This window comes from Sinohyriopsis cumingii, chromosome 12, assembly GCF_028554795.1.
Source record: "Sinohyriopsis cumingii isolate HCF-2022 chromosome 12, ASM2855479v2, whole genome shotgun sequence".
NCBI lineage: Eukaryota > Metazoa > Mollusca > Bivalvia > Unionida > Unionidae > Sinohyriopsis > Sinohyriopsis cumingii.
In genome coordinates, this window is record NC_142972.1 from 74,818,546 (window position 1) to 74,843,334 (window position 24,789).

Genomic DNA, 24,789 nt, shown 5'->3' on the forward strand with positions numbered 1-24,789 from the left:
AACATAGGAATATGTTTATGAGTCATACATATAATGTGCATAAACAAGGGAAATGATAAAGAAAGGTACAATGAACTTTCAATAGAATTTCAATTCTCTCTTGTATGAACTGTTTAGAACAGATGACCCCATGCATCCATACAGTTAATATTGTGTACTTATTACCTAACAACACCAACCTTATTTAGCATTGAATTGCAGAGCAATTTACAGCTACGGCCATGTGTGGATGCAACTTGTATCATAGTATAGAGGAAGAGTAATATAATTATACTAAGTATTGAATATACCCTATACTAATCAACTGTAAAAGCAAAAAGGCAAAACAATTTAAATAAATTATTAATGCAAAATTAGTCATTTTTGAACTTGTTTCAATTCAAAGTGGGTTAACATGTGGCAAAATGTGGTAAAGGTCTATCAGTTATTGTAACAGTTGCCAACTGTTAAACAGAAGGAAATAATTGTGGTCTGAAGCCAGTAGTTGACAGTAAATCAAGGAATCCCCAAACAGATACTCCATGTAAATCTTTGGTTAAAGTACTATCTTTAGAAAACAAAATGTGCAGAGCTGAAAAAGAAAAAGGTTTAGACCAACATCCCACATACATTTGTTTTTTTAAATAAAAAAAAAGTGAATTCATCCTCCCCAAGTGAATTTAAATGGATTTAACTCTAAATTGTACCCCAATTGTTTTGCTTCTTGATAAAGCACACCAGTAATATTGACATGCATCACAAAGAACCATTTGTCAGAAACTGATCTTTACAATTGTATAATACCTAATGTTTAAATAAATACATCATGTATTTAGAAATGTTCACAAACAAAAGCTATTTATGAAGCAGAAGACACAATCACTATTAGCAAAAGCACATCATCATGACTATCTAAAACAAAGTCTTTCGTCATACCTAAATTAAGTTCTTCTTAATTACAAAAGCATTTTCTCTCACTCTTTTTTTTAATACTATTCTTTATTTTTGTTTTAAATTAACAACACAAACTCATTCCAATATGAATAATTTCTGGGTATAACAAATCTGAATAGTTGTCTATCTTACAGGTAGATAATATCTTGTGTTAACTATCTACAGTGAAATTTTTCAAAACTGAAACCTCTGTAAAACAAAATCTTCCTCAAACATAAATTACTTTTCTGGTCCAAAATTGGTTCAAATGTCATAACACTCAAATTAACTGCATAAATTCAAAATTTCTAAGAGAACAAGACCAGACAATGGACCTGAATTATAGTCCAAGGCCATAAAACATAAAGCAATTTATATCTAATATTTAAATAAATTCAAAACAATGAACATCATTCATTTCAAAAGAAAAATCACAGAAGTAAATTATATGCCATGAAATTAATGCAAGCAATAATAAACATGTGTATGTACTTATATATATATATATATATGTACAAGTGGACATGACTAATATTTTCTGGATGAAAACAAAAAATCTCTATAAATCAAAAACACTGAATGTTTTGATTTATTCCACATTGTTTTTTTAATCTTCAGATACTTTGCTACAAACAGCAAATATAGACAACATCCTGGTTGCTATGTCATTCAATGTGTCTATTGAAATTGACCTCAGTTTTGTCTTCATTGCTGTGTACATTCAGTGAATCTAATGAAACTCTCCTCAGTATTTATGTTACAATTACTTAAGTCAAGCGCGAGTCAGTATTATTTATTACTGACAATGCTAAACCGCCACATGTATTTAGGTAGTGATCTATCTACTCTGCTTAATACTTATTAGTAGTTGTACAAAATACAAGATACTCAACTCATACATTCAACTACATCCCTATACAGGGACCCTGTGTGTATGGCTCCGTTGGCTTAGTGGTTAGAGTGATATGAAGCATGATGTCCCACCCAGTTACATTATCCTGACACAAGGCCAACCAGTCTTAAAAATCTCTTAATGCTGAGTGCCTTGCGAGGCAGCTGTCAGTACCATTTTTAACAGGTCTTTGGTACGACTTGACTAGTGTTCAAACCTGTGACCTCCCTCATCCAAGATGGATGCTCTAACCACTAGGCCATTTGAGCGGTATTGTTCAGATGTGCTACTGTTCAGAACAAATCTGCATGACACTAATATGGTATCATAGCTGTTTCAGCTTTTCTCACTTACTGTAAAGAAATTTAAACATAGTAGGGTATCAGACTGCAACCAGTGAATCAGGTGACAAGATCACTTCCTTAATAGAAACCCATGGCATTGTTTTGGAGTGCAAAACAATTGTTTTATCAGTCTTGATGTTGGCAACATAGGAATAAGTTACTACGAAGAAATCAACATGTCACTGAGGAAAAGAAATATTCTCAGTTTAGAAGATAAAATGAAATTAATTCGACTGAATGAAAACTGGGAGTTCAAGGATCCTTGCAGAAAAATTTTGATGTTGGAAAAACTCAAATTAACAATATCGTGAAAAATAAGGAAACAATTCTGTGGAAATGGTAAGATGGAATGGATGGAAAAAGGAATATTTTTAGAGCTAGGAGTTGTTTGTACCCAGATCTGAATGACAAGGTTTTTGAACGGTTTTGCACTTCACATGCTAAGAACATTCTACTCATTGGTTGAATGATCCAAGAAAAGGCAGCAATTTTGTCAGTTGGAATGGGATATGACAACTTTATCGCAAGTAACGTATGGTCCTACACAATATCAAGTGTTCTGTCCTTCGTGGCAAATCAGCTGATGTAAATGAAGTTGTCAAGGATTGGAGCAAAAGACTGAATTATATGCTGGGGATATGACAGCAAGGATATTTTTAATTGTGATGAGACTGGTTTGTTTTTGAGAATGTTACCAACAAAGTTGCTGGTTCAAAAAGGGCACACGTTTAAAGGTGGGAAAATACCAAAGGAGAGATTTACCATTTTGCTCTGTGCCAGTTATTCTGGTGAGAAACTGAGGCCACTGGTCAGATTGGAAAATCACAAAATCCAAGGTGCTTTAAGGGAAATACCGGTAGCTGGACAAATTTGAGAGGTACATATGAGGCAAACAGAAAATCATGGACGACAGGACAGATATTTGAGTCCTGGATCAAAAAACTTAATCAGCAGATGAAAGTGCAGAAGAGGAAGATCCTGCTTTTCCTTGATAACTGTGCTACACACCCAAAACTGGATTTGTCAAATGTCAAACTTTCATACTTTCCCCCAAATACAGACCCTGGATGCAGAGATAATCCCAACAGTCCAAGTGAACTATAGGAAAAAGCTGCAGAGACATGTTTTGTTCCTGATGGATGATATATCAGCTGCATTGGAGACAGCACAAAGGCGAATGTGCTGGATGCAATCCAATGGCTGACATCAGCATGGGATGTTGTGACAGTTAAGGCAATTCAAAAGTGCTTTCGGAAATGTGGGTTTTTCGAAGAGGTTTTGGGTGTACCAGAGGCAGAGGAAGAAAACTGGGATGAAGAGGACTATCTTTCCCCTAATACCAACTGGAACAACCCTTAAGGATTATGTTCAATGTGATGATGCATTAGTTACAAAGAACACGGTGATGATTAGGAGTCATTAATGCTAGTCAGTGCTAGAAATTCCAGTAAAACATGCCAGGATAAGGAAAGTGACTGAGAGTGAAACATGTGATGATCAAAAGCAGCCAAACAGTGCATTATACTGCAGACTGCAATGATTACATTCCACACAACTGATGGATTATGGCCTTGCTATTAACATTGTTGAAATTGTGGACATAATTCCAAAAAACACAAGACATTTTGTTTTAAAAGCTGTGGAAAGCATGGGACAAATGATACTGGATAAATGTTTGAGGCCTAAGATTTCTTAGGAACATTTGTATTGTGTTGAAGTGTCTACTGGTGACAGATGATGTGATTTGTAATATTGTTACAAAGACAGTTTTAAAACTATTTATTCATAACTCATTGTATCCCTTAGGGGTGCAAGACTGAGAGTCAAAACTCTCCTTGGTGTCAAAACTGGGGGTCAGGCTGAGTAAAAAAACAACAACTTTGGTATCAGAACTGGGGGTCAGATTAAAAATTTGGGGGTCTCTGAAGCACAAATGAGGGTAAAGGGAAACACTGGTTAATAACTTTCTTTTAAATATTGTGTAACAGTGTGTTTCACGTTGATTTCACAACATGCATGTGATATTTAAATGAAAATATTAAATATTAAATATTTCAGAACTAAATGTAGTTGTGGCTTTCATCATATGTATTTACTATTCACATCTGTTATTCCCCTCTAGAAAGGCCACCTCCCTGCTGCAATAGGGGTGTCCTTATAAGACGGGGACCACTGTATCTATGTTTTTGCATGGATCTCAACCTTTCATAACTGAAACTGATCTGTCCCCTTGATCATAAGGCTTTATTAAATGTTTTCAGTAATAAATGTTAATTCAGACTGATATATCAAACTCAAAATGTACAAAATTAATGAAGATTTTCTGAGTAAATATTTTGAGTAATAAATATCAGTCAAGACTGGTATATCTTACTTTCAATTAACAAATGGAGACTTTTGATTTATTAGAATATTTCTGAGTAAGTTCTGGAATCACCTAAACTTTTATTACAGAGGGGCCAAATTTACAAACATGTTTGAGATGGGAAATTAAAATCGTTACATATATAATACAGTTTTTGCCTTTTACAAAAGATTATCACTCAGTTACTATACTCAATGAAAAGTTTTGGCAGACAGCTGAATATGTTTTTGACATATTTGACATTTCTGAATGGCAGTGTACATGGTTCACAACAGACTTAATACACATATGAAACAAAGATCCTTCTATTTGGATTCTCCTTGCTGATTTTACATTATGTTTTCTGCTCTTTCAACCTTTTGTTTCCCTCTTCCAACTCTTCATAGTCTGGAAAGGAAACAGACAATTTGAAAAGTCAAAGAATTTTATTGCTTTCCTGAGCAAACTTGACAGGTTGGATTTATTTGTTACATGAAAAAATATGTTTCATGATAATTGTAATATGTGGGGGTTTTGGGGTACAAATTTGTGTTATAGTGAGGTGCAAAGGTGTTATGTTGCAATATACTCCCACTTCTCAAAACAAAATATCACATTAAGAACAGTAATTGCTATGGGCTAGTCTGAAAATAAAAATTGTGTGCTTTGAAGTCATTTAAAAAGAATTTTTTAATCAATTTTAATTGAAAATACTAATCATATCTAGAAGAAAATACAGTTGAAGTGAAACCCATCTGCATGACCCCTGTTGTACAACTTGAAACCACTTGCTTTTGTTAGCAATAGAAAAAATGCTTTATGTAAAAACAACTGTAAGAATAAAATTACAGCATAAGACATAATCTCTGCAAGAAAGCCCTCAGAATAAGGAACCATTGCTGAAACCCTTTCAACAGTACCTGAAGTATTTGTCAACCCAAACACATGGTAAAAAAAAAAGTTCGGGCCATTTGAAATTTTGGATCACCAAGCCTAATTTGGTTGCCATAGATATGGGGAACAGATGGCAAATAATGACAAAAATGGAGTTGCTACTTAAGGCAAATTAGGGAGAACAAATTAATTAAAAAAAGTAAGGTTATTTTTAACAGTACACAGAAATGTATGGGACAATTGTCTGCAATCATTATCTGTTTCAACTGAGGGTCAGCCATTGAAATTCACTATCTGGGATATTCTAAACCATCTTTCTATATACTGCTTGGCCTCATATTCACATCATTTTATTCTGGTAGTTTAATATTAATAAAGCCAAAGTCAGATTTGTATTCTAGGCAGGGCCTCTGGTAATTTTTGTTACATCTGTTTCTATATCTGCATTCTTTTCTGGACCAGTACAATCAACTAAGGTTGATTTTGTAGGACATATATTTAAAGTTTGTATGTTGCTTTTATAGGTTGCAAATCACACTTGTCACATGCAAACAAGTAGGGACCAGCAATATAATTTTTAATGAAAAAAGAAATATGCAGTAAACCAAACTGCCTGTGCCAAATGTTTATCGTGGAAAACAACGCATATACAATAGGTACATTTATTTTTGTGGAATCAATATTAAATTGGCAGTTTTGTGAAAAATTCTTTCATTTATATACAAATGTGTCGATCTGCCATTTGCTTCTGCGGTCTGATAAAGTGGAACATTTTCATTGAAATTATAAATCTGTGGTTTTAAGCAACATTAAATTTACAACATTTCTTTAACACCATGAACAATAGTAAATATCACAGAGCCTAAAAATAAAAGTGTTGTCATCTTGCTGACACATCATTATTCTTAACATCACCAGATATTGACCAGTGAATATTATTGTAAGGATTTTTATATATTTTACTTTCTATTTTAATCACCTTTAAAGAGCTGTCAGCCATTCTGATTTTGGCAGATTCATGCCCATTTTTAATCTCAAATTACACAATTACAGTGTCAGATAATTACTATTTTTCAGGTCATATATAAGTGTATGAAGTTAAACCATAACTTAAACAATGATGAAACTAGATCAATGAAATACTGACTCATCTGAAATCAGGTCTGTTTTGGTACCTTCAACCTGAGAAAGATTAAGTAAGATGTAAAAATGAAAGGCAAGCAATGAGAATTATACAAGATGAATAAAAGAAATTTTGTGTGTAGTCCAGGAGCTCAAAAATGGGATAGGATGCAATGAATCAACACAATGGAGAAGCACAATACCTTGCAGCTTTGTCTCAACAGACTCCACCATGTCAAAAGGCACGTTGATGAACAAAACACACTTAAGTGAGTTATGGTCTAAATTGCTTAACAACTTGATATTATTATTTATACTAAAATTCCTATTTTTAAAGTCGGTAATTCATTTTTACATTGGCATTGATTGGCATCTCTTCCTTTTATAGGATGTTTACATCTTTAGTACTTTCGATTTATCTTAAGTACTTCATATTTACACTCATTTGGAAGGGTTTAACTTCCAAAACTATTGTAGTTGTCACAATTCTGTTCATTTACATTCTGAAACTTTGCTTTTAAATTGCACTATATTAGTCAGTATTGTGGTGACATACATTAGACACCAATACATAGATATACTGACCAGTGGACATTTTTCACTCATACACACAAACAACTTGGGTTATTACTCTACCATCTGAGAATATGGTTCTTCATAAAAACTGCTGAGAATTTTGACATGCTTTCCCCTTGGTGTTTTCTTTAAAAATGGATATCCAAAGCAAAATTATATCAGTCTAAATTTGTTTTATATAAAAAGTTCCCTGTTAACATTACTTTTCATAACAAGAGTGCTATTAATGGAATAATAAATGCCAGCTCCATGTTTAATAGTCCTCAATACAGCATGGTTAACTCTGGAGATTATAGACTAATGAGTCTCAATGACCTTGACACTAAGAAACAGCTCTCTACATAATTAGGTCAAAGTCAAGAACAAAGGTTATTATGCAAATCAAGTTTTTCTTCTTTCAGTCACACTGACCTTAACTCTGATGCCCAAAACCAACCAACTTTTTCCTACCTAACATGCGAGTCATCCACAAATTTTGATTAGGTTACAAGGTAAAAAAATAATTTTTGTGCAGAAACATTTTGTATTCTATCAATTACACTGATCCTGAACTGTTTTTTTGCCTCAAGATCAACAGGCTTCTTCTTTACCCTAAATACATTTTTTATTTTGCCATGTGAATCCAGGACAGTTGGCAGGTCTGATTCTTTCACTCACATTGATGTGATCTTTGAAATTTTGATCCAAATGAAACTGTTTTTTCTTAATCTAATTGTAAGGCACCCAGAAAATTTGATAACAAAGGACAATGTAAAACTCAAGTTATTGTGTAGAAATCACCTTTCTTTTTTCTCTCACTGTGACAAACTTGACTTTTGACCCTAACACCAACTGGGTTATTCCTTGTCCCAAGCAAAAGCCATTGACAAAGTCTTGTAAGTGTACATGGTGGAGAACTCAAATTATTGTGCAGAAACCATTTTTATTCACTGTTACAGTGCAAGCCATCCACAAAGATAGTTTAATTGTTGATGCAAGAAAACCACTTTTCTTCTCTCACTTAGTGACCTTGACATTTAATTCCCAATCAACATAATCATTCCTCACCCCATGCCATCCACAAAGTTTTGCAACTGTAGATTGTGGACAATTCAAAAGTGAAATCGTTAACCGACTAACATCCAAACAACATCAAAGTATAATATAATCCACCTTACGGTGGTGTATAAAAAAATAAACAATAACAAAACTGCAGTGCTCATCCATAAGTGATGTTGACACATATAGGTGTTATATATTGTCTCTGCTACAAGTAGTTCGAGAACTTACCCTAGAGCAAAAGGTATTCTGTAAAACCCATTTTTTTCCTTTCAATCACAATGATAGCCATAATGTTCTTGACCTTTGACCCCAAAATCTACAAGCATCTTCCTTGACTCTACACTGCAGAACAGTTTTAAGGTTGAACCACTTAATCTGCACAGAAATTATCCATTAAGTCAATAATTTGACATCCATATGAATTTATTCTTGCATCATGATAATTTCCTTTGTAATGGGTAATACATTGTGAACCCTGCATGGATACCGGGTATGCATTGTTACAGTATGCATGGAATGACATGGTTGTAATGGCAACCAAATCAAGCTTAGAATTTGTAACATCCATGAAAATTAAACATTTTTTAATATTTTTTATACTGAGCTTTCTTCATCATCATCATCATCAGTCTCATGACCTAGTGTGGTCGTTGAGGCACTGTGATGCTGAACATCTGACCAGTTCCCTCCACTTGTCTTGATCATGTGCCAATACCTGTGTCTCCGCAAAACTTTTCCTGGTCCATTCTGTGATGTTGTCAGTCCACTTTTTTCTCTCTCTACCTCTCCTTTTGCCACCCTGGATGCTGCCCTGCAGGACTGTTGTGGATAGACTGTTGGCTCTAGTGACATGGCCATACCATTTCAGCTTTCTCTTTTTGATGGTGGTGAGGAGGTCCTCATATTGGCCCACTTCGCGCCTGATGGTGTTACGCACTTCTTCATTTGTGATGTGGTCCATGTAAGAGATGCCAAGGATGGTTCTGTAGCATCTCATTTCAAGTGACTGGATTCGTCGTTGTAATTCTGCTGTCAGGGTCCATGCCTCACATGAGTACAAAAAGACTGAGATGACTAGAGCTCGCAATAGTCTGATTTTAGTTTTCAGACAGATATTCTTGTCTCTCCAGATGGGTCTTAGCTTTGACATAGTTGCCATTGTTTGTGCTGCTCTTGACAAAATTTCTGCTCTTGATCCCTCTTCAGTGATTATGGAACCAAGATATTTGAACTGGCTCACTGTTTCCAATTCATGTCCTCTGACTTGAAGTCAGAGGACATGAATTGGAGCTTTCTTCTTCCTCGCCAAATAAGTCATGCTTTGATTTTTTCAATTTATGATTGCAAAACTTAGATTTTCTTTATACTCTGGTTTTGCTTGTCCAAGCTCCACCTGATCAAAGCATAAAGTGTGATTTAATTTCAGTGAAGTGGCAAAGTTAAACGTGGGCCCCGAGTGGCCGAGTGGTCTAAAGCGCTCATCATTCCAGATCACTGCCATCTCACCTCTGTCTGTGTGGGTTCGAGTCCAAGACTCGGCTAGCGCGAGTACATGGGAAAGCCTGCCAGTAGCTTCTCGTGGGTCCGTGGTTCTTTCCTGGGTTTTCCAGGGTTCTTCCTTAACCAGTTATACTGGCCGCCATGTATAGCCTATCTAGTGCTGAAAAATGGTGTTAAGCCCTAGAACAACAACAACAACAACAACAAAATTAAACCCTAAACTCAATAAACTTTTACTCTATATCATGTTTATATTTCTGGTTTTAAACATTTATAATAGAAGTCTTTTTGTCTGAAAATACATTTTTTGACATTTATAAATAGCATCTTTCAGTCAGTGACCTTGACCATTGACTTCTAGATCCCCAAATCTGTTGGTGTCTTTCTTACCCTATGTGCAAGCCATCTACAAATGGGTGTTAATCCTGAACAAAAGTAACTGTGCAAAACTTGATGTTTTTGACCATTGACCTTTTGACCTCAAAATCACAAGGATTGTTACTTACCTTAAATGAAAGCCCTCCACAAACTTTGTGCAAGGTATATTGTCTAGAAAGTTAATTTTCTTTTCAATCAGTCATCTTGGTCTTTGAGATTCTGACCTTAAAATCAATAGTTTTCTATCTTACTCAAAAAGTAAGCAATCCACAACTTTGAGAACTGATGTTTTTGTGTTGAATACATTTTTCATTTCTCAGCCACAGTGACCTTTACCTTTGACTACAAAATCATTAGGCTTTTCCTTACTCCTGGTCAGTAAAGTACAGTTAGAGTCACCTTGACCATTTAATCCTAAAATCAATAAACAGTCCAAGTGCAAATCATCAAGTCTGGTAAAGACAGAAGTGTAAAACTAAAATGATTGTGTGGAAACAAAAAAGATAACAGTTGGACAGATGGATGTATTCATGGGCAGATGGACTATATCATAATATTATGCACTCTGCCTTTTTTTTACAAGTCTATTAAATAAAATGAAGTGGATATTTTCAGAAATACTATTTCGACATAGGATAGAGTTTTGGAGTTCATAACACCTGATCCATTGGCAAGTGAAACATGTCATATAACTGGTCTAACAATAACTAGATTCTTTATCAAATGATTCATTCTGACTGTTTGAAGTACTGCATTTTATGTGGACAAACTGACTGGAAAATGCAAGAACTGTAACAATTAAGCTGCAATCTCAGAGGTTCAGTGATTTTACTTCCAACAAAGAATGAGAAATACCTTGCACAATCAATTATATCTGTACACATGCCACTTTAGCCGACCAAGCCCAACCATCTCCAATTGTGTCAACACTAAATATCCCTGAAATTTGGACTTGTCCACCAGGATAAGAGGATATTTTGCAGGGGGTGGGGGTGGCCAAGACTTTCAAATCATGTGAACTTTTTGATTCTGCATACAACAAAGACCCTTGCAGTACCATATCCCACACTTGTTTTATGTAACAGTTATCCAAACGTTTTATGAAATAAACATACCATTTTGATGTCTGTGTTCAGCAATTCTGCATACAGGTATCTCTCCCTCTTTCAAAGGAATTTGTGGATTTAGTAAACTGTATTTCCAATTCAGTTTAGGTGATAAAAAAATGGTTAGTTTTTAAATGCAACTGGTTATATTTCATAAATGTTTAAATAGGTTTTTATATTTTTTAAAAAATCTTTGTTGAGACTGCACACAAGCACTTGTTTAGCCACCAGCTTTAAACCTTCTCTTTTTCAGTTGATTTATTTAGCTGATAATGAAATAGCTTTTATGTTCTGTTCTAAATGTTGAAACTGTATGCATGCACTTGTTTAAATATACACTGTAATCCTTCTATTTTGCAATTTGTTTCATCCTTTTGTTTAATTTTAAGTTTTTCCCAATCATGCTTAATTTAAAATAGTGAAAATTTGCTTTGAGCTGTAGCTCAGTTTCCTGCAGTTTTAAGTGACTGTTCACAAACTACTCTCTTTCTCACTCCATGTTGTGAACTAACAATATGTTTTATTAAACATAAAATTGTCATTTTCATTTAATAGAAGGTGCAAAATCTACCTGGTCATAAGCAAAATGCAAAACCTTAAGTAAAATGTGAAATTTAAGTCACTGTGATCTTCTGTAATAAAGATGTGGTACTAACAGAGATGAACACAATTATCAAGTATCAGAATAAAGGTGTCATAGCAAACAGAACTAAATGCACAACTAAATGAAATTACTTGAGTCTAATGAGTGTGCCACTGTGACCTACATGTACCTTTGCTAGTAGTGAGTACACCACTTTCTTTAAAATGAATGGACCTATCAGTTCCATTACTTTACATGCCACAAAAAAACTGATACCCATGTCTATTCTATGTTTTGCCAGCAAGATTTTCGAAAGACAGGAAAATTTAAATTACCAGTGAAATAGAATCCTGGAGGTGTCTGATCCAGATATGGAGGTCAGCCATGACTAATAGTTGCAATCCAACTGGACAAGATGTTTTCTGGGAACTTGGGCTTGTTGTCTGCTTCAGACTGTCCAGATTCCTCTCCTGGGTGTGACTGTACTATGGAAGTTGTCTATCCTGATCCTGTACTCTGTTGTTGCTGCAAGAAACATCAACATTGAATGCTGTTGCTGCAAGAAACATCAATACTGAATGATGTTGCTGCAAGAACATCAATACTGAATGCTGTTGCTGCAAGACCATCAATATTGAATGCTGTTGCTGCAAGACCATCAATATTGAATGCTGTTACTGCAAGAACATCAATATTGAATGCTGTTACTGCAAGAACATCAATATTGAATGCTGTTGCTGCAAGAACATCAATATTGAATGCTGTTACTGCAAGAAACATCAATATTGAATAATGGTTAAATAAGTAAGGATCATTTTATTGGAATGCAGTACTATCTCTGACAATGATCCCTTGCCTTAAACAATAACCTCTTACACCCAAGCAAGGTTTGATATAAAATAAAAGTACTGGTATTCTGGCCACAAACAACAGCAACTTTCACTACTTTTGTTATACATTGGCAGATTGACTGAACAGAAAATATGAGACAGTCACAAGCTATTCAATGATAATTGGAATTGGCATCCCTAAGGGACTCATTCTGGCAGGTAACAAACATTTAACAACCCATCCACCCAGGATATACAAGGGTTCTGTGGAACAAAACATGTTGCCTGTGAGCAGTGTTATGATTGACCTAATGCAGTCAAGACAGAAATATCAGGACACAAACTTTGGAAACATTGTAATATTCTGTGAATGATGCAGTTGAATGCAGTCACCAATGTAGAAACTATGTAACTTTCAAAAACCTCCAACACACTGCCTCAACATGGTTGACAACAATACTGCTGCTGTTGCTGCCAGATTCATATGCAAGAAAAATATATACTTTTTACAGTCGTACCATCAATGACTGCAAGACGGGCATCATACTGACAAACTGACTGATTAGGTTAACATATGTACTTTGTGATTTGTCTATTTATTGGATTTGTGAAATTCATTCAACAAGAAAGATTTATTGATATCACTGAAAGTATTACTGAAAAAATATTCCACCCACAAGAACCAATGTATGACTTGCATCTGTATGCTTGTCAGTATATCAAAGTCAATGTTCCTGACTTTCAACAGCTTTAATACAAAATGTTAACACTGCTGACAATAACACCACTGCCACACTACTAGAAAAGTGACTGCTGTATCTCACTATGCTTACACCGGTGAGAAAAAGACCAATGGTTCTAAAATTATTGATATCTTTGAAAGTATTACTAAAAAAATCTACTATAGCATACGAGAAAGCCATTCCAAACGTTGGTGCAGGTACATAGTTCATAACTCTAGTTATTTAATGAAATTATTTCCTTAATCTGTTTCACAATGGCTTTGAACTTCAACCTTTTAGCCCTAAAATCAATAAGTTTCAGGTTTGTTCTAAGTGCAAATCATACATGACAGTGAGAGTAAAGGGGTGGGGGAGAGAAAGAAAGAGGAGTGTTTGGAATACGAAATAAATAAGAAAACCGCATCGAACTTATGTCAGTCCTTGATGTTGCTCTAGTCTGGCTTGATATAATGTGAAAATGACCTCTGACCTGATCTCAACATAATCAATAAGTGTCTTCCATCCATGTCATTAAGGCAAGTGGTCTAACACCAGAGGCCTTTCAGTGCCAAATACCAATGTTTTTGCTTTGTTTCAGTAATAATCTTCCCAGAACAGACACGAAACTGTATATTAATACCATAATAGGTACATGTATACATACATTTTACTTTCTTACCTTTCAAAGGTTATATAGTCTAATAAAAAAAACCATAATAAATTACAGTTCCATGTAAATAGGAGTAGCTACTATTTTCTACGTCCATTTTATCAAAACCTACAGCATGTATATTTCTGCAAAAATAAAAAAGCCAAATAACTAATTTGATGTAATGAATGAAATTCAATTTGCCCAATTTTTTGCAGCAAATACATGAAGTTATTTAGAGTAAGAACTCAGAATCTCATTTTTGTCACAAGTGAAAAATTTGCCAAATTACTTAAAAAAATGTGACAAATGACGTAAACATGTCAAAATGAAAATGAAAAAAAAAAACAACCCTGATCCATCCATACAAATAAATGTAACTGATGGGCAACAATCCAATAATCACTCCCATCCCTACAAATACTAAATTAACTATGGCCAAAACAGAAAAGCTAAATTAACAATGGCCAAAATAAAGTAACTTCCCCTTGTATTAAAAGTTCTTTGCAAAAGCTTAAGCAACTGAAAATTTTGTGTCATCCTTGTAACTGAGGTAAAAAATTGGAAAAGCATCACAATTCTGTCCCCATTCAACATGGAAAGACCTCTGGTTATCATGCATCACACACAAATAAAGACACAGGGAGAGACAACACCATTTGACCTGATGTGGAAATAAAAATACAATTACATTTTTCTTTCCAAATTTAGTTTATCTCTATGTAAACAATTGCAAACTGCAAAAATAAACAGTAATCCAAAATCAAATGGGGGGGGGGCTTACCTTCATAATGTCATCCTTGTTTGAAGTATTGGAGACTTTGTGGACCTTGTCTTGGTTCAGACCTACTTCCTTATTTTCACCTATCCTTATGCCAGACCCATTGGATGGAGCAAGTGGTAGATATGAGGTAGTACAGAGTCCCTATCTGCACCACCAATATACTCTCTTCCTTCATAATATATGGGAATATTTGTATATCTTTCCTGTCTCCCATCCAAAAAAATATCAATCTGGACATAATTTCTGGCGTACTTTATGTGGGTGGCTAGAATAATTCAATATAGCTAGTGCTGCTACAGAATGAAGGAACATTGTTCTAGAATGTCTGCAATCGCATCGTTCCATTGCCATGTTTTCCTCCATGCTGGGAGAAGAATCAGTGCTAACATGCTTCCAATAGTCTTTTGGACTAGCAGAGCATAACCCATATTTTGCTCCAACTTTTTAACAGACTCTAGTGAGATCAAATGCCAATCAAGTAACCATTTGAGATTCACATTCTGCTTGAAGAGATTGTCCATACCTGAGGACAATCTAGCCAAGGTCTGATGTACATAATACATTCTTTGCTAAGTCGACACTTCTCTTCCAACTGATTCAAATGCCCATCAAAGGGTAGAGTCAGCATCTTTGTCATCTGCACCAATTCAGTCAAAGAAAATGGCATTAACATGGGTCTGCATACTTACATAAAGTATTCTTTGACTTCATTGCTAACATTGCTTTGCAGATGCATATCTACCGACATATATAACTCATATTTTAGGGTAATGACCTCTAGGTATCTTTCAGAAACACATAAATCAGTCAATGAGCTGCTTTTCACAGATAAAAACAACCTTAATGTATATAACCTACGTTATCACATCATGGACAGATAACCTGTCAGTGGTTGCTGGAACATGACTGAATCACAGTACTATCTAAACACTAAACCACAAATGAACTGTTACAAGTTTGTCATTTCTTTTCATTCTCTTCTGATAAATCAGACTTGTGAGGACCAGTGTTTTCACCTAATTATTCAGGGTTTACTGACAGTTGACCAGTTTATCTATGCAGAACCAATTAGGTGTATATTGCCACCAGCATCATCATCAGGATCCTTGAAGCTCTCAGGGAAACAAACATCAAATGAATGACAAACATTCTTTTCTTACTTCACTAATTTGTGACTTTCCCCATTCTCTTCTGATACTGTATCCTGCAGTTTTCTTCAGGTGGTTATAGAATGTCAGTGATCTGTCCAGAGTCACAACAAGGTATGTTCGTGTCGGGTCATGTTTTATTTGCTGCCCACTGAGGAGGAGGCAAAGCTCACGGTTCACATTTGCATTGTTATGGTGGAAGACACTGGAGACTTTGTTGCGCTTGGCTGCAGGTGCCATTTCTTGAAACTGCAACAAAACTTAGCACTTGAAACAACCTACTGCTCAAACTGGGGTGCTAGTGCTCAGACACTCAAGACATCAGCACTGGCCCTCTGTTATTTGACAGCCAAGTATTGTGCTTCTGTCTGGGCTAAATCATTCCACCCTAAGTTAACTGATGTCCAGCTCAACAGAACAATGTGCATAACATCTGGAACACTACATCCTACTCCTTTACTCAACAACATTCCTCCTCCACAGCTGTTTCACAAGTAAGCAACCACAAAAGTGTTGGCTAAGGTCTATGTCAGTGAGAAAATTCCACTGTACATGAAGATCACCTCACATCCAGCAGTCTGTCAGACTTCCGGTTGCCCAATCTGGTTAGGTTGTTGCCAGAGGATATGACAACTATTTTGGCATGGAGTGTCGAATGATCTTCAAAAGATGTTGTAAACTGCTCCCTCATAGCTGAGTCATCTGTCTGCCTGCCTGGCTTCAACCTTCCATGTCATCTGTGGACTACATTGAACTGCTTTTGGACAGGACAGGGTCATTGTGCAATCAACCTTGTCCGATGTGGCCAGGCCACTAACTCTTCCTGTTGCTGTGGAGCTCTTCAGACCATGTCACACATTGTGGACAACTGTCCACTGACAAAGCTTCCCAGTGAACTGTAGGCTTTGCACCTTGCTGATGATGATGTTAAATGGCAGAGCATGCACTGCACACAATAATAATAATACTGTATCCTCTCAAGTATTCCATGAAAAAGTGGTTTAAAGCTAAATCCATTGGTTGAAGACTCGGTGAATTGTTCTCCTTAGCAAAGAAAACTGGCCAAATTGCTTTTATGTTTTTTTCTGCAGGGAAACACCAATTTAGTGAAAAGGGCAGCTAAACACATTTCCAGTACCTAATTAGCAATTTTTATTTATTGCTTTGAAAATGCAGTAATATTGACAGTAAAATGCCAGTTTTATCTGAGACAAATGTTTTGAATGTTCCCATTAATATTCCAAGTCCAGTTACTTGAGTAGCAAAATCAAAAATAGTTTCCTTCTATTGTACAAGCATAGGCCCTAATAGTCTAAGTTGTCTTAGTATATTCAACATGCACATAATGCAACTGAGATTACCATTTAGCAGGTCATCATTATTTATAATTGCACCAGCCAAACTACTGTTGTCAGTTATTGACAATAGGATGACAAGATATGCAAATTAAAATGAAGCTTCTCAGTTGCAAATTACATGGAAGTTTGTTAGGTGCAAATTATACAGAAGCTTGCCACTTGCATTTCCATTTTCCTTTTTCTTCTTCCTCACATATCAAATTCTACAACTGCCTTCATGCAGTGAACATTAACTGAGGAAAATTCAGAGGTAGAGTACCAGATGTATTCTAATTTTATATACATGTTTTAGTTTACCCTATAAAAAAAAATGACTGATTCTATTACAGAGGTCTTAAGGAACCAAGTGAGTAATTTCATTGCTTTGATTTATAAGATGTAAAGTACTGAAAATATCATATGTTGCAGCCCTTGCAATATGAATGGTAAAACTACTCTGCAACACGGTCCCCCAAATTTACTATCTTTTTAAAGAGTGGTCTTGAAAAACACTTAAACATGTTTCTGTGATTTTGGAATTTTGAGCTAAATTAAATGTTTACATTGTTTTGCCAAACAGGTAAATAGTCAAATTTGTGTACATGTTACATAATACATGATTCTGAAATCTATTTCACTGGATGATACTTGAACCTTACAAGAAGATGCAGAGGGTTCAAAATGTTTTTTGGGAGAAAATTTGTTTACAAGAGTCAAGTGGCTAACATTCTTGGTTTTTCATATAAAAATGTACTATTTTAACAGATTTGGGGGAGGGGGGACTAACCATCTGACAATGTCCACCTCCAGTATTTTCTTTCATTGCTGATCATAAAGTTAATCTTTATTAAAACCATACTCCATATATGTATGAAAGATATGTTGTGGTTTTCTTGGAGTTTTGTTACAAAGTGTTCACACTGTAACACACTGGGTATGCCAGTACTCCTTTAAAAAGGCATATTTATTTTGTTTATCAAGAATGCTAGAATTTAGAAATTTGGAAATAATTTATCTCATGTTTTTATCAACAAATTAATAATTTCTGGTTTGTGTTCATTATTTTTCAATTATTACAATTTATTATGTGACGTCGACGTCAATATTACAGGTTCCATTTTTTCCTTTAATAATTTTCCATTTTAATGCTTTATGTTAAACCTGTTTATGTTCACAAGACCATATTTATCTGCAAAGGTTCGATTTGTTCATATGAAATATTTAACGTAAATTAAGGTTCATTGAATATCAAGATAACGATCAAATTTCTAAAGTATATTGTTTGGTAAGTCAATTAAAACTGGAGCTTATGTGATGTAATAAACCTTGTTACTTCATCAATATATTATTCTGAAGAATTTAACTGCTTTTCCAAGTGCAATTTAAAAACTGCTAAATGTAAACTAGTTAACACTTTCTAGTTTACATTTATTTAACTGGTCGGATGTAGAAATAAAACTGGTATAAAATTGCAATTTTACTGCAGTTGTGTTTGATATGGGTCAGGTTTATTTGCACTCCTATCTGCTAATGCGTACTTAGCTTCCCAGAATTCATTACTTGAACTTTCGTCTTTTGATTCGATGTAACATAAGACTACTTCCTTTTAAAAGACTTCCTGTAGGCTGATTGATAAAGGAGTGCTTATGAAATAATGAATCAGAACTTTCAGAATTGACCATATTATTATGTGGTATGGTATTCATACATCTGGTACAAGCACAGTCACCCAACTTATCACCTATACCATGGCTGATACAATGATCATCTGATTCTGTGCACCTGATGCTTTCATGAGAGCCATTACCCATTCCTAACCCTGATTCATGTTGGAACAAAGCATCACAATTTTTGACAAAATTTTGCTTGCAACTGTCGAACTCTATGGAGGTGAGCTCTAAGTCTAACTCATTATCAGAAATATCTGATACACTTTCATGGGGAGATAACTCTGTATGGCCAAGAGTTCCATCATGTGAAGCACAGATTTGATAATCTTCATTCTGTAAACCCTTTCTTTTTCTCCGAGAAGAGCGTCCATCTTGAAGTGACCCCTGCCAAGGATCTGATCTGATTACTGTTTCAACGATTCTATTTTCTGAATGCAAATCATGATTTTCCTTTCCCTTAAAATCCTCACTGATATGAGAATCCATAATCTCTCCACGAACAAAGTTGCATCCATCTGTAACCAGCTTGCAACTGATATGAGAATCAATAATCTCTCCACGAACTAAGTTGTACCTATTCGTAACAAGCTTACAACCTGCGAGATTTCCACAGATATCATTCTCATGGAATGAGTGTGATTCATCGGTGTGAGTTTCAGGTGCTGAATTATTAACACAATGATAATGCCTTTCGTCTTTTTGTGTATATTTTTGCTTCCATTCTTTTAGGCTTCTTCCACTAACTCCAGGTGCAAATTGTGAAATACCTTGAACTCTATAGGTACTGTAGTTTCTTTCTATTTCTTGCTTATAGTTTAAGATATACCAACGTAATAAGGTGGTGTTAATCTCTTGTCTATCTTGCAAGACATCTTGATCTCTGTAGATAATGAAGCTTCTTCCTTTAATTCCTCGCATACATTCACTGATAGGTTGAAATGTAAAGGTACTGTATTTTTTTCCTCCAACTACTCCCTCAAATTCTGAGACAGACTGAGATCTATGGGTAGTGATCTTATTCCCCATTCTTTCATAGGCCGATGTGAGATGTTATTCTAGATTTGTGCGCATATATGATCTGAAACTGAAAAAATGCAACTCTCAAAATATAAGTTCCTTTACTATCAAACCTGTCTATAAAGGTTACTCAACGGATCACAAAATATATTGCTTATAGCAGAGGTGTCCTGTATATAGAAGTTAAAATGCTATTAAAAAAATCAACCAAACGGATCCAGATACAATAGTTCTTTCCAAATTCCTTGCCTTCTGCAGGACCATTTTTTAAAAGCAAATTACTGTTTATGAATTTGATTTTCAGTAAAAAGAAGTAAGTAAGATACTGAAAAAAAGCATCTGAAGCATATCTACATCCATTTGATTCAAGAAGCATTGTATTGGACCTCAAAGAACTCACGACCTAAATCTATAAGCCAAACATTTGGCCCATAACACTTCAAATATCAAAGATATGCTGTACATTCTCAAGAGTCTTAAATGTAAGACATGAACATTGCACCTAGTACAGTAAATCTGCATTATTTTTATGTAGATTTAATTTTGCTCATTTAGCCTAAAATAAGGTATATTTAATTTTTTCTTATTTTTTCAAATCCAGCTATGTATTGATCTTAACTATTTTTGTTTTCTTTCTTAACTGTAAACCTAATGCATTGCAATTGTACAGCTCTGATGAAGTACAGCAACACGTGAAACTGAATTACAAAGAGGCAACTAACATTTCTGAATTAACTGCTGCACTGAAAATCTGTGTCTTATAAGTCCATAATACAACATTTAAAAATGTCCGTAACTATTATTATTCATTTCTATATTGTGTTTTAAATTTTTCTGTCAATGATTGAATGTACTGGCAGCCAAAATTTCAATTTAGAAATTCTGTGTGGATTTTATAACCAATAGATAGATCTTTATAAAATTAAATGAACAAAAAAAAAAGATTATATGTCTACCTCGTCTGGTTCAAAAGTTATGGGTAAAAATATTCTTCATAATATGCAGAGATTTTCTTCAAATTTGTCAAATTGCATAAATGGCCAAATTAAGTAGTTGATATTATTGAAACTAATTGCAGTTTAAGTCTGGAACTTTCCAGATCTCTTACATTCTATACAGAGACTTTGCTCAATTTTTTTGGGAACTCAATTCTCAAAAATAACAATTTAGCAGACCCCCCAAATTAACGATCTTCACTAAACTGGTCAACGGCAAATACAGCCGCAAATATTACAAATTCAATATCTTGGCCACTTATTTATCAATTTTTAAAATTTAAGGTGTATTGTGTTCAGATTGCTGTAATCTATCTAATGATTCTATATTCCGAGGATTTAAATTTTAAAAAAAAACCCATCTCCCTACCCCCTGGGCAGAACTCACATGACGTCAACATACAACCACATAAAAAAGTAAAATCTGCACAACCAATAACAAAATTGTATTGAAATATAAAAATCATGTTATATAGTAAAACCTGTCTTGAAAGACCACTGTTATGTGAGACCACCTGTCTTGAGAGACTGGGTTTACCATGTACAGATTTATTGATTATATAGTGTCAATACCTGCTATGAGAGACCACCTGTCTTGAGAGACCACAATATTTTGGCAGAAGGGGTGGTCTTTCAAGACAGGTTCTACTGTATAACCAATTCAATAACCAATTCAATATCAAAAGGTCATGTCTGTTAGGAAAATCCCCCGTCAGCTTTGCATAATATCAAAATCTCAATAAAACAAATACAGCAGGAAAACTTTAAGAAACAACAAAACATCTGATTCAAAAATCAATTCTAAATTTGCTCTTGCAGCAGCTGTCAGCGCATGATGCATCACCTTCTGCAAATTTGTATGCCTAAAATCATCTTGACATGAGGCTGAACAAATCTTTTTCAAAAAGTTCTTTAATTTGATCAGAAGTGACAGGAAATTTACTTTTAAGCTGATGGAGCTGGATCAAAAAACTTGTAGGTGATGACATCTTGCTCTTGATGCTCAAGGGCCATTTTTCTCCTTTGCCCTTTCTGATCAACCATCTAGATATACGGTGGAAGTCTTCATTCTCTGTAAAAGTGCAAAACAGCACAGTTAATAATTTATAAGACCTGTATCAGTCCAAGATACAATGTGGTGCTATTTTTAGGTGTTGACCCGGTGACTTTGGAGTTTAAATGTAATTTCCCCTAGCAAATGCAATATTTCTTGCTTTCACTGCGAGGCTTTGCCCAACATAATATTTCTTTTTACAAATTATCACAAAAACAGTCTCAGGAGTTGCACAGTTAGTACCATGACACATCTTAAGTATTTCTTATGTACTAATGCTACTGAAAGAAGTATTTTCATTGATGAAACAAGAGTGTGACCATCTGGATTTTTTTATATTTAACTGACGAGTCATGACTTTTAAGCATTTAACACCATTAAATCATTTAGTATTGAAATATGCTAAAAATTGTGAAGTCTGGTGTTGGAGTCAACATGCCCTATTCTCCCATTATGTTTTTCATACTTACCAGATACATGTACTTATATTGATCTTCACCACCTATTATTATTTATGCTTATGAACATATGCTAAGTTCTTTCACTCTACTTTATTTCATCGCTGCATTCCTTATGGAATATGTATACTCTTACAAGGCATACGTAGATAATGTTTACCAGTCCCTCCATTGTTCCATTTACCTTTTCTTCTATCTAACTCTTCTTGATGTGGTTATCAAACTTTCTTGTTATGTCCTACCAAATATAAGCCTTTTCTGTCGTGTCTCAAACACTGCCATCACTTCATAGACATAATAATGTGTTAAAAATACCCCTCAAAACAAACTATGCTACAAATATTATATGCAACAAACACTAAATTCCTTCCTTTTCACACATGTGATGCATGTTTACTTCAGTTACAACTTTTTTTGCATGCCATTACTCTTGTGTCCTGTCTTGGTATTTTGTTAAAGTACCAATCTTATTCTTGTTGTTCTCTAACTTTGCTGACTCCACTCCCCTGAAATGGCCTCTCAACAATACTGGAGTAAACCATGTTATGAAATTCAGTTTTAAAAATTTCCTAATATTACTTCTTATTCTAAAATCTGTTATTATAAAATAATAATATCTCAAAAACTTTGTACATTAAATGAACAAAGGGGCATAATTCAACATTAACTCTGAAATGGAATGGCTATTAAGGAAACTGGATTCACCATTTCGATAATTTCAAATATGCCTGAAAAGTTCAAATAATAATATTATTTAAAACCTTCATTGGTAAATTCAACATTATTCAGTTATATATATATATATATATATATATATATATATATATATATATATATATATATATATATACTGAAATAAAACTGCTTGCCTTTATTTCTTTATATAAAATGTTCTAAATAAGAATTTATATCTACCTATTAACAATTCCATTGTTTTACTTTTAACATGAATGGAAACACTTATGCTCACTAGATGCAGAGATGTGCTTATAGCGATGAAAGATGAAAAGAATCTGGTTGTTTTACTCCATGAGGGATGAGCTATTTTATATCTGTAGGCTACTCTATTCAACTTACGGGGTGTGTGATGGGTACACTATTCAGTTAATACATTTTATCTTTTTGTATACATATGACCAAGGCAGTGCAACAAGGAAGTACTCTTTTACTTTAAGGAATTAAAACAGCCAAAAATACCAGGTGCCTAATAATCTAATAAAGAGATGTTTAGCATCATCTAACATGTTTGGCAAAAAAATCACTATTGAAATATTTGAGAATGTAGGATACCAGGCTAACCATGTGCCGTTTCTTGTTTAGGGGTTTGTTAGGGACATATATAGGCTTACAGAGATCTCAGAAATGCTTAATTATGCGTATTTGGATGCCAATTTTTGATCTGGGACGCAGTAAATCACTGAGGTGTGAGTCCTCCGTATGTATGTAATAGGTGTGCGGCAAAATTCAAAGACTTGCCAGTCCTGCTTCGGCCATCTGCTTTGTGGGAAAATGTGTTGATCCATTAGCTGTGCTGATACTTACAATGACAGAATTCAGTGACTGAAAGACCCCTTGATGTACATACATGTTGCCATTATAAGAGTACAGAAAAAGAACATGATGCAACAGCTGGGTGGCAAGTTCAAAGGCAGGCGGCCGGGTGTGAAAATGTACTTATATTTGCAGTGATTGAATTCTGAGTCAGAAAGACCCAGAGATGTAAATGCGGTCATTTATAAAAGTACGTCAAATAAACAACTTTAGCTTTCGTTATTGCGTTCATTTCCGAATGTATCAGAATAAGTAGTGCACATGACCTCAGAATCAAGACATGTTGAGACTTTGACAAAATGCCATTTGTAAATTTGGAAAAGTATTTTTGGGTTAAACGGCAAACTTACGAAGATTGTAACGAGATTCAGAAAGTGCTAAAACTGCTAGAATTTATGTTCAGATAAGACAGTAGTGTAAGAAAGTGTGTGATGCCTAGCTTAGTGTTTGGAATAAGTCCTTACTTGGATTGACAAAATTCAGTATCACTCTGATGGACGAACAAGAGCTATTTAAGAGGTACATTGACTGACCATTTTTTTAAAAATGCCCTGCGCCTTAGCCCGGTTAGTTTTAGTGTTGTAGCAAAATGTATTCATCAAGACATCAGTAGCTAGGCCTAGTTTTGATATCAATTACGTTGACAAACAAACTCTTGCCCATTAACAAGCATATGTTTTGATAGCTGATTGACCATTAACCCTTTTCCGAGTAAGGTAGCAACTATCAATTTCCTGCATGATATCCTTTGACGACAAAACATACAAACATGTGTTTTAAGATCAGAATCGGTAATCTGGATATATATTAACTGCCTCTTGTACACTATTTCATCATAAAATTAGTTTGAAACTGTAAGTGAACCAGTAGGACTAACGGGAA

General features: G+C 34.7%; 1 protein-coding gene and 1 long non-coding RNA gene across 2 annotated transcripts; both read right to left on the bottom strand.

Annotated features, from left to right (window-relative positions):
- Positions 1 to 624: 624 nt before the first annotated feature.
- LOC149786760 (uncharacterized) lies at positions 625 to 17,467 on the bottom strand. Its single transcript, XR_016425026.1, has 3 exons — positions 14,678 to 17,467; positions 12,028 to 12,217; positions 625 to 4,900 (listed from the first exon to the last, which is right to left on the bottom strand). It is a non-coding gene; the product is annotated as an uncharacterized LOC149786760 (long non-coding RNA).
- A 173-nt stretch (positions 17,468 to 17,640) lies between these two features.
- On the bottom strand, positions 17,641 to 21,896 carry LOC149786761 (uncharacterized). Its single transcript, XM_089978252.1, has 2 exons — positions 21,788 to 21,896; positions 17,641 to 19,916 (listed from the first exon to the last, which is right to left on the bottom strand). Exon 2 carries the CDS (start codon positions 19,856 to 19,858, stop codon positions 18,719 to 18,721), a length of 1,140 nt encoding a protein of 379 aa, XP_089834378.1. The 5' UTR covers positions 19,859 to 19,916; positions 21,788 to 21,896; the 3' UTR covers positions 17,641 to 18,718.
- Between the last annotated feature and the right edge of the window lie 2,893 nt (positions 21,897 to 24,789).

Excerpts from the sequence above, each read along its gene's own strand:
- LOC149786761 (XM_089978252.1), bottom strand. The coding sequence starts at position 19,858 with ATGGGGAATAAGATCACTACCCATAGATCTCAGTCTGTCTCAGAATTT.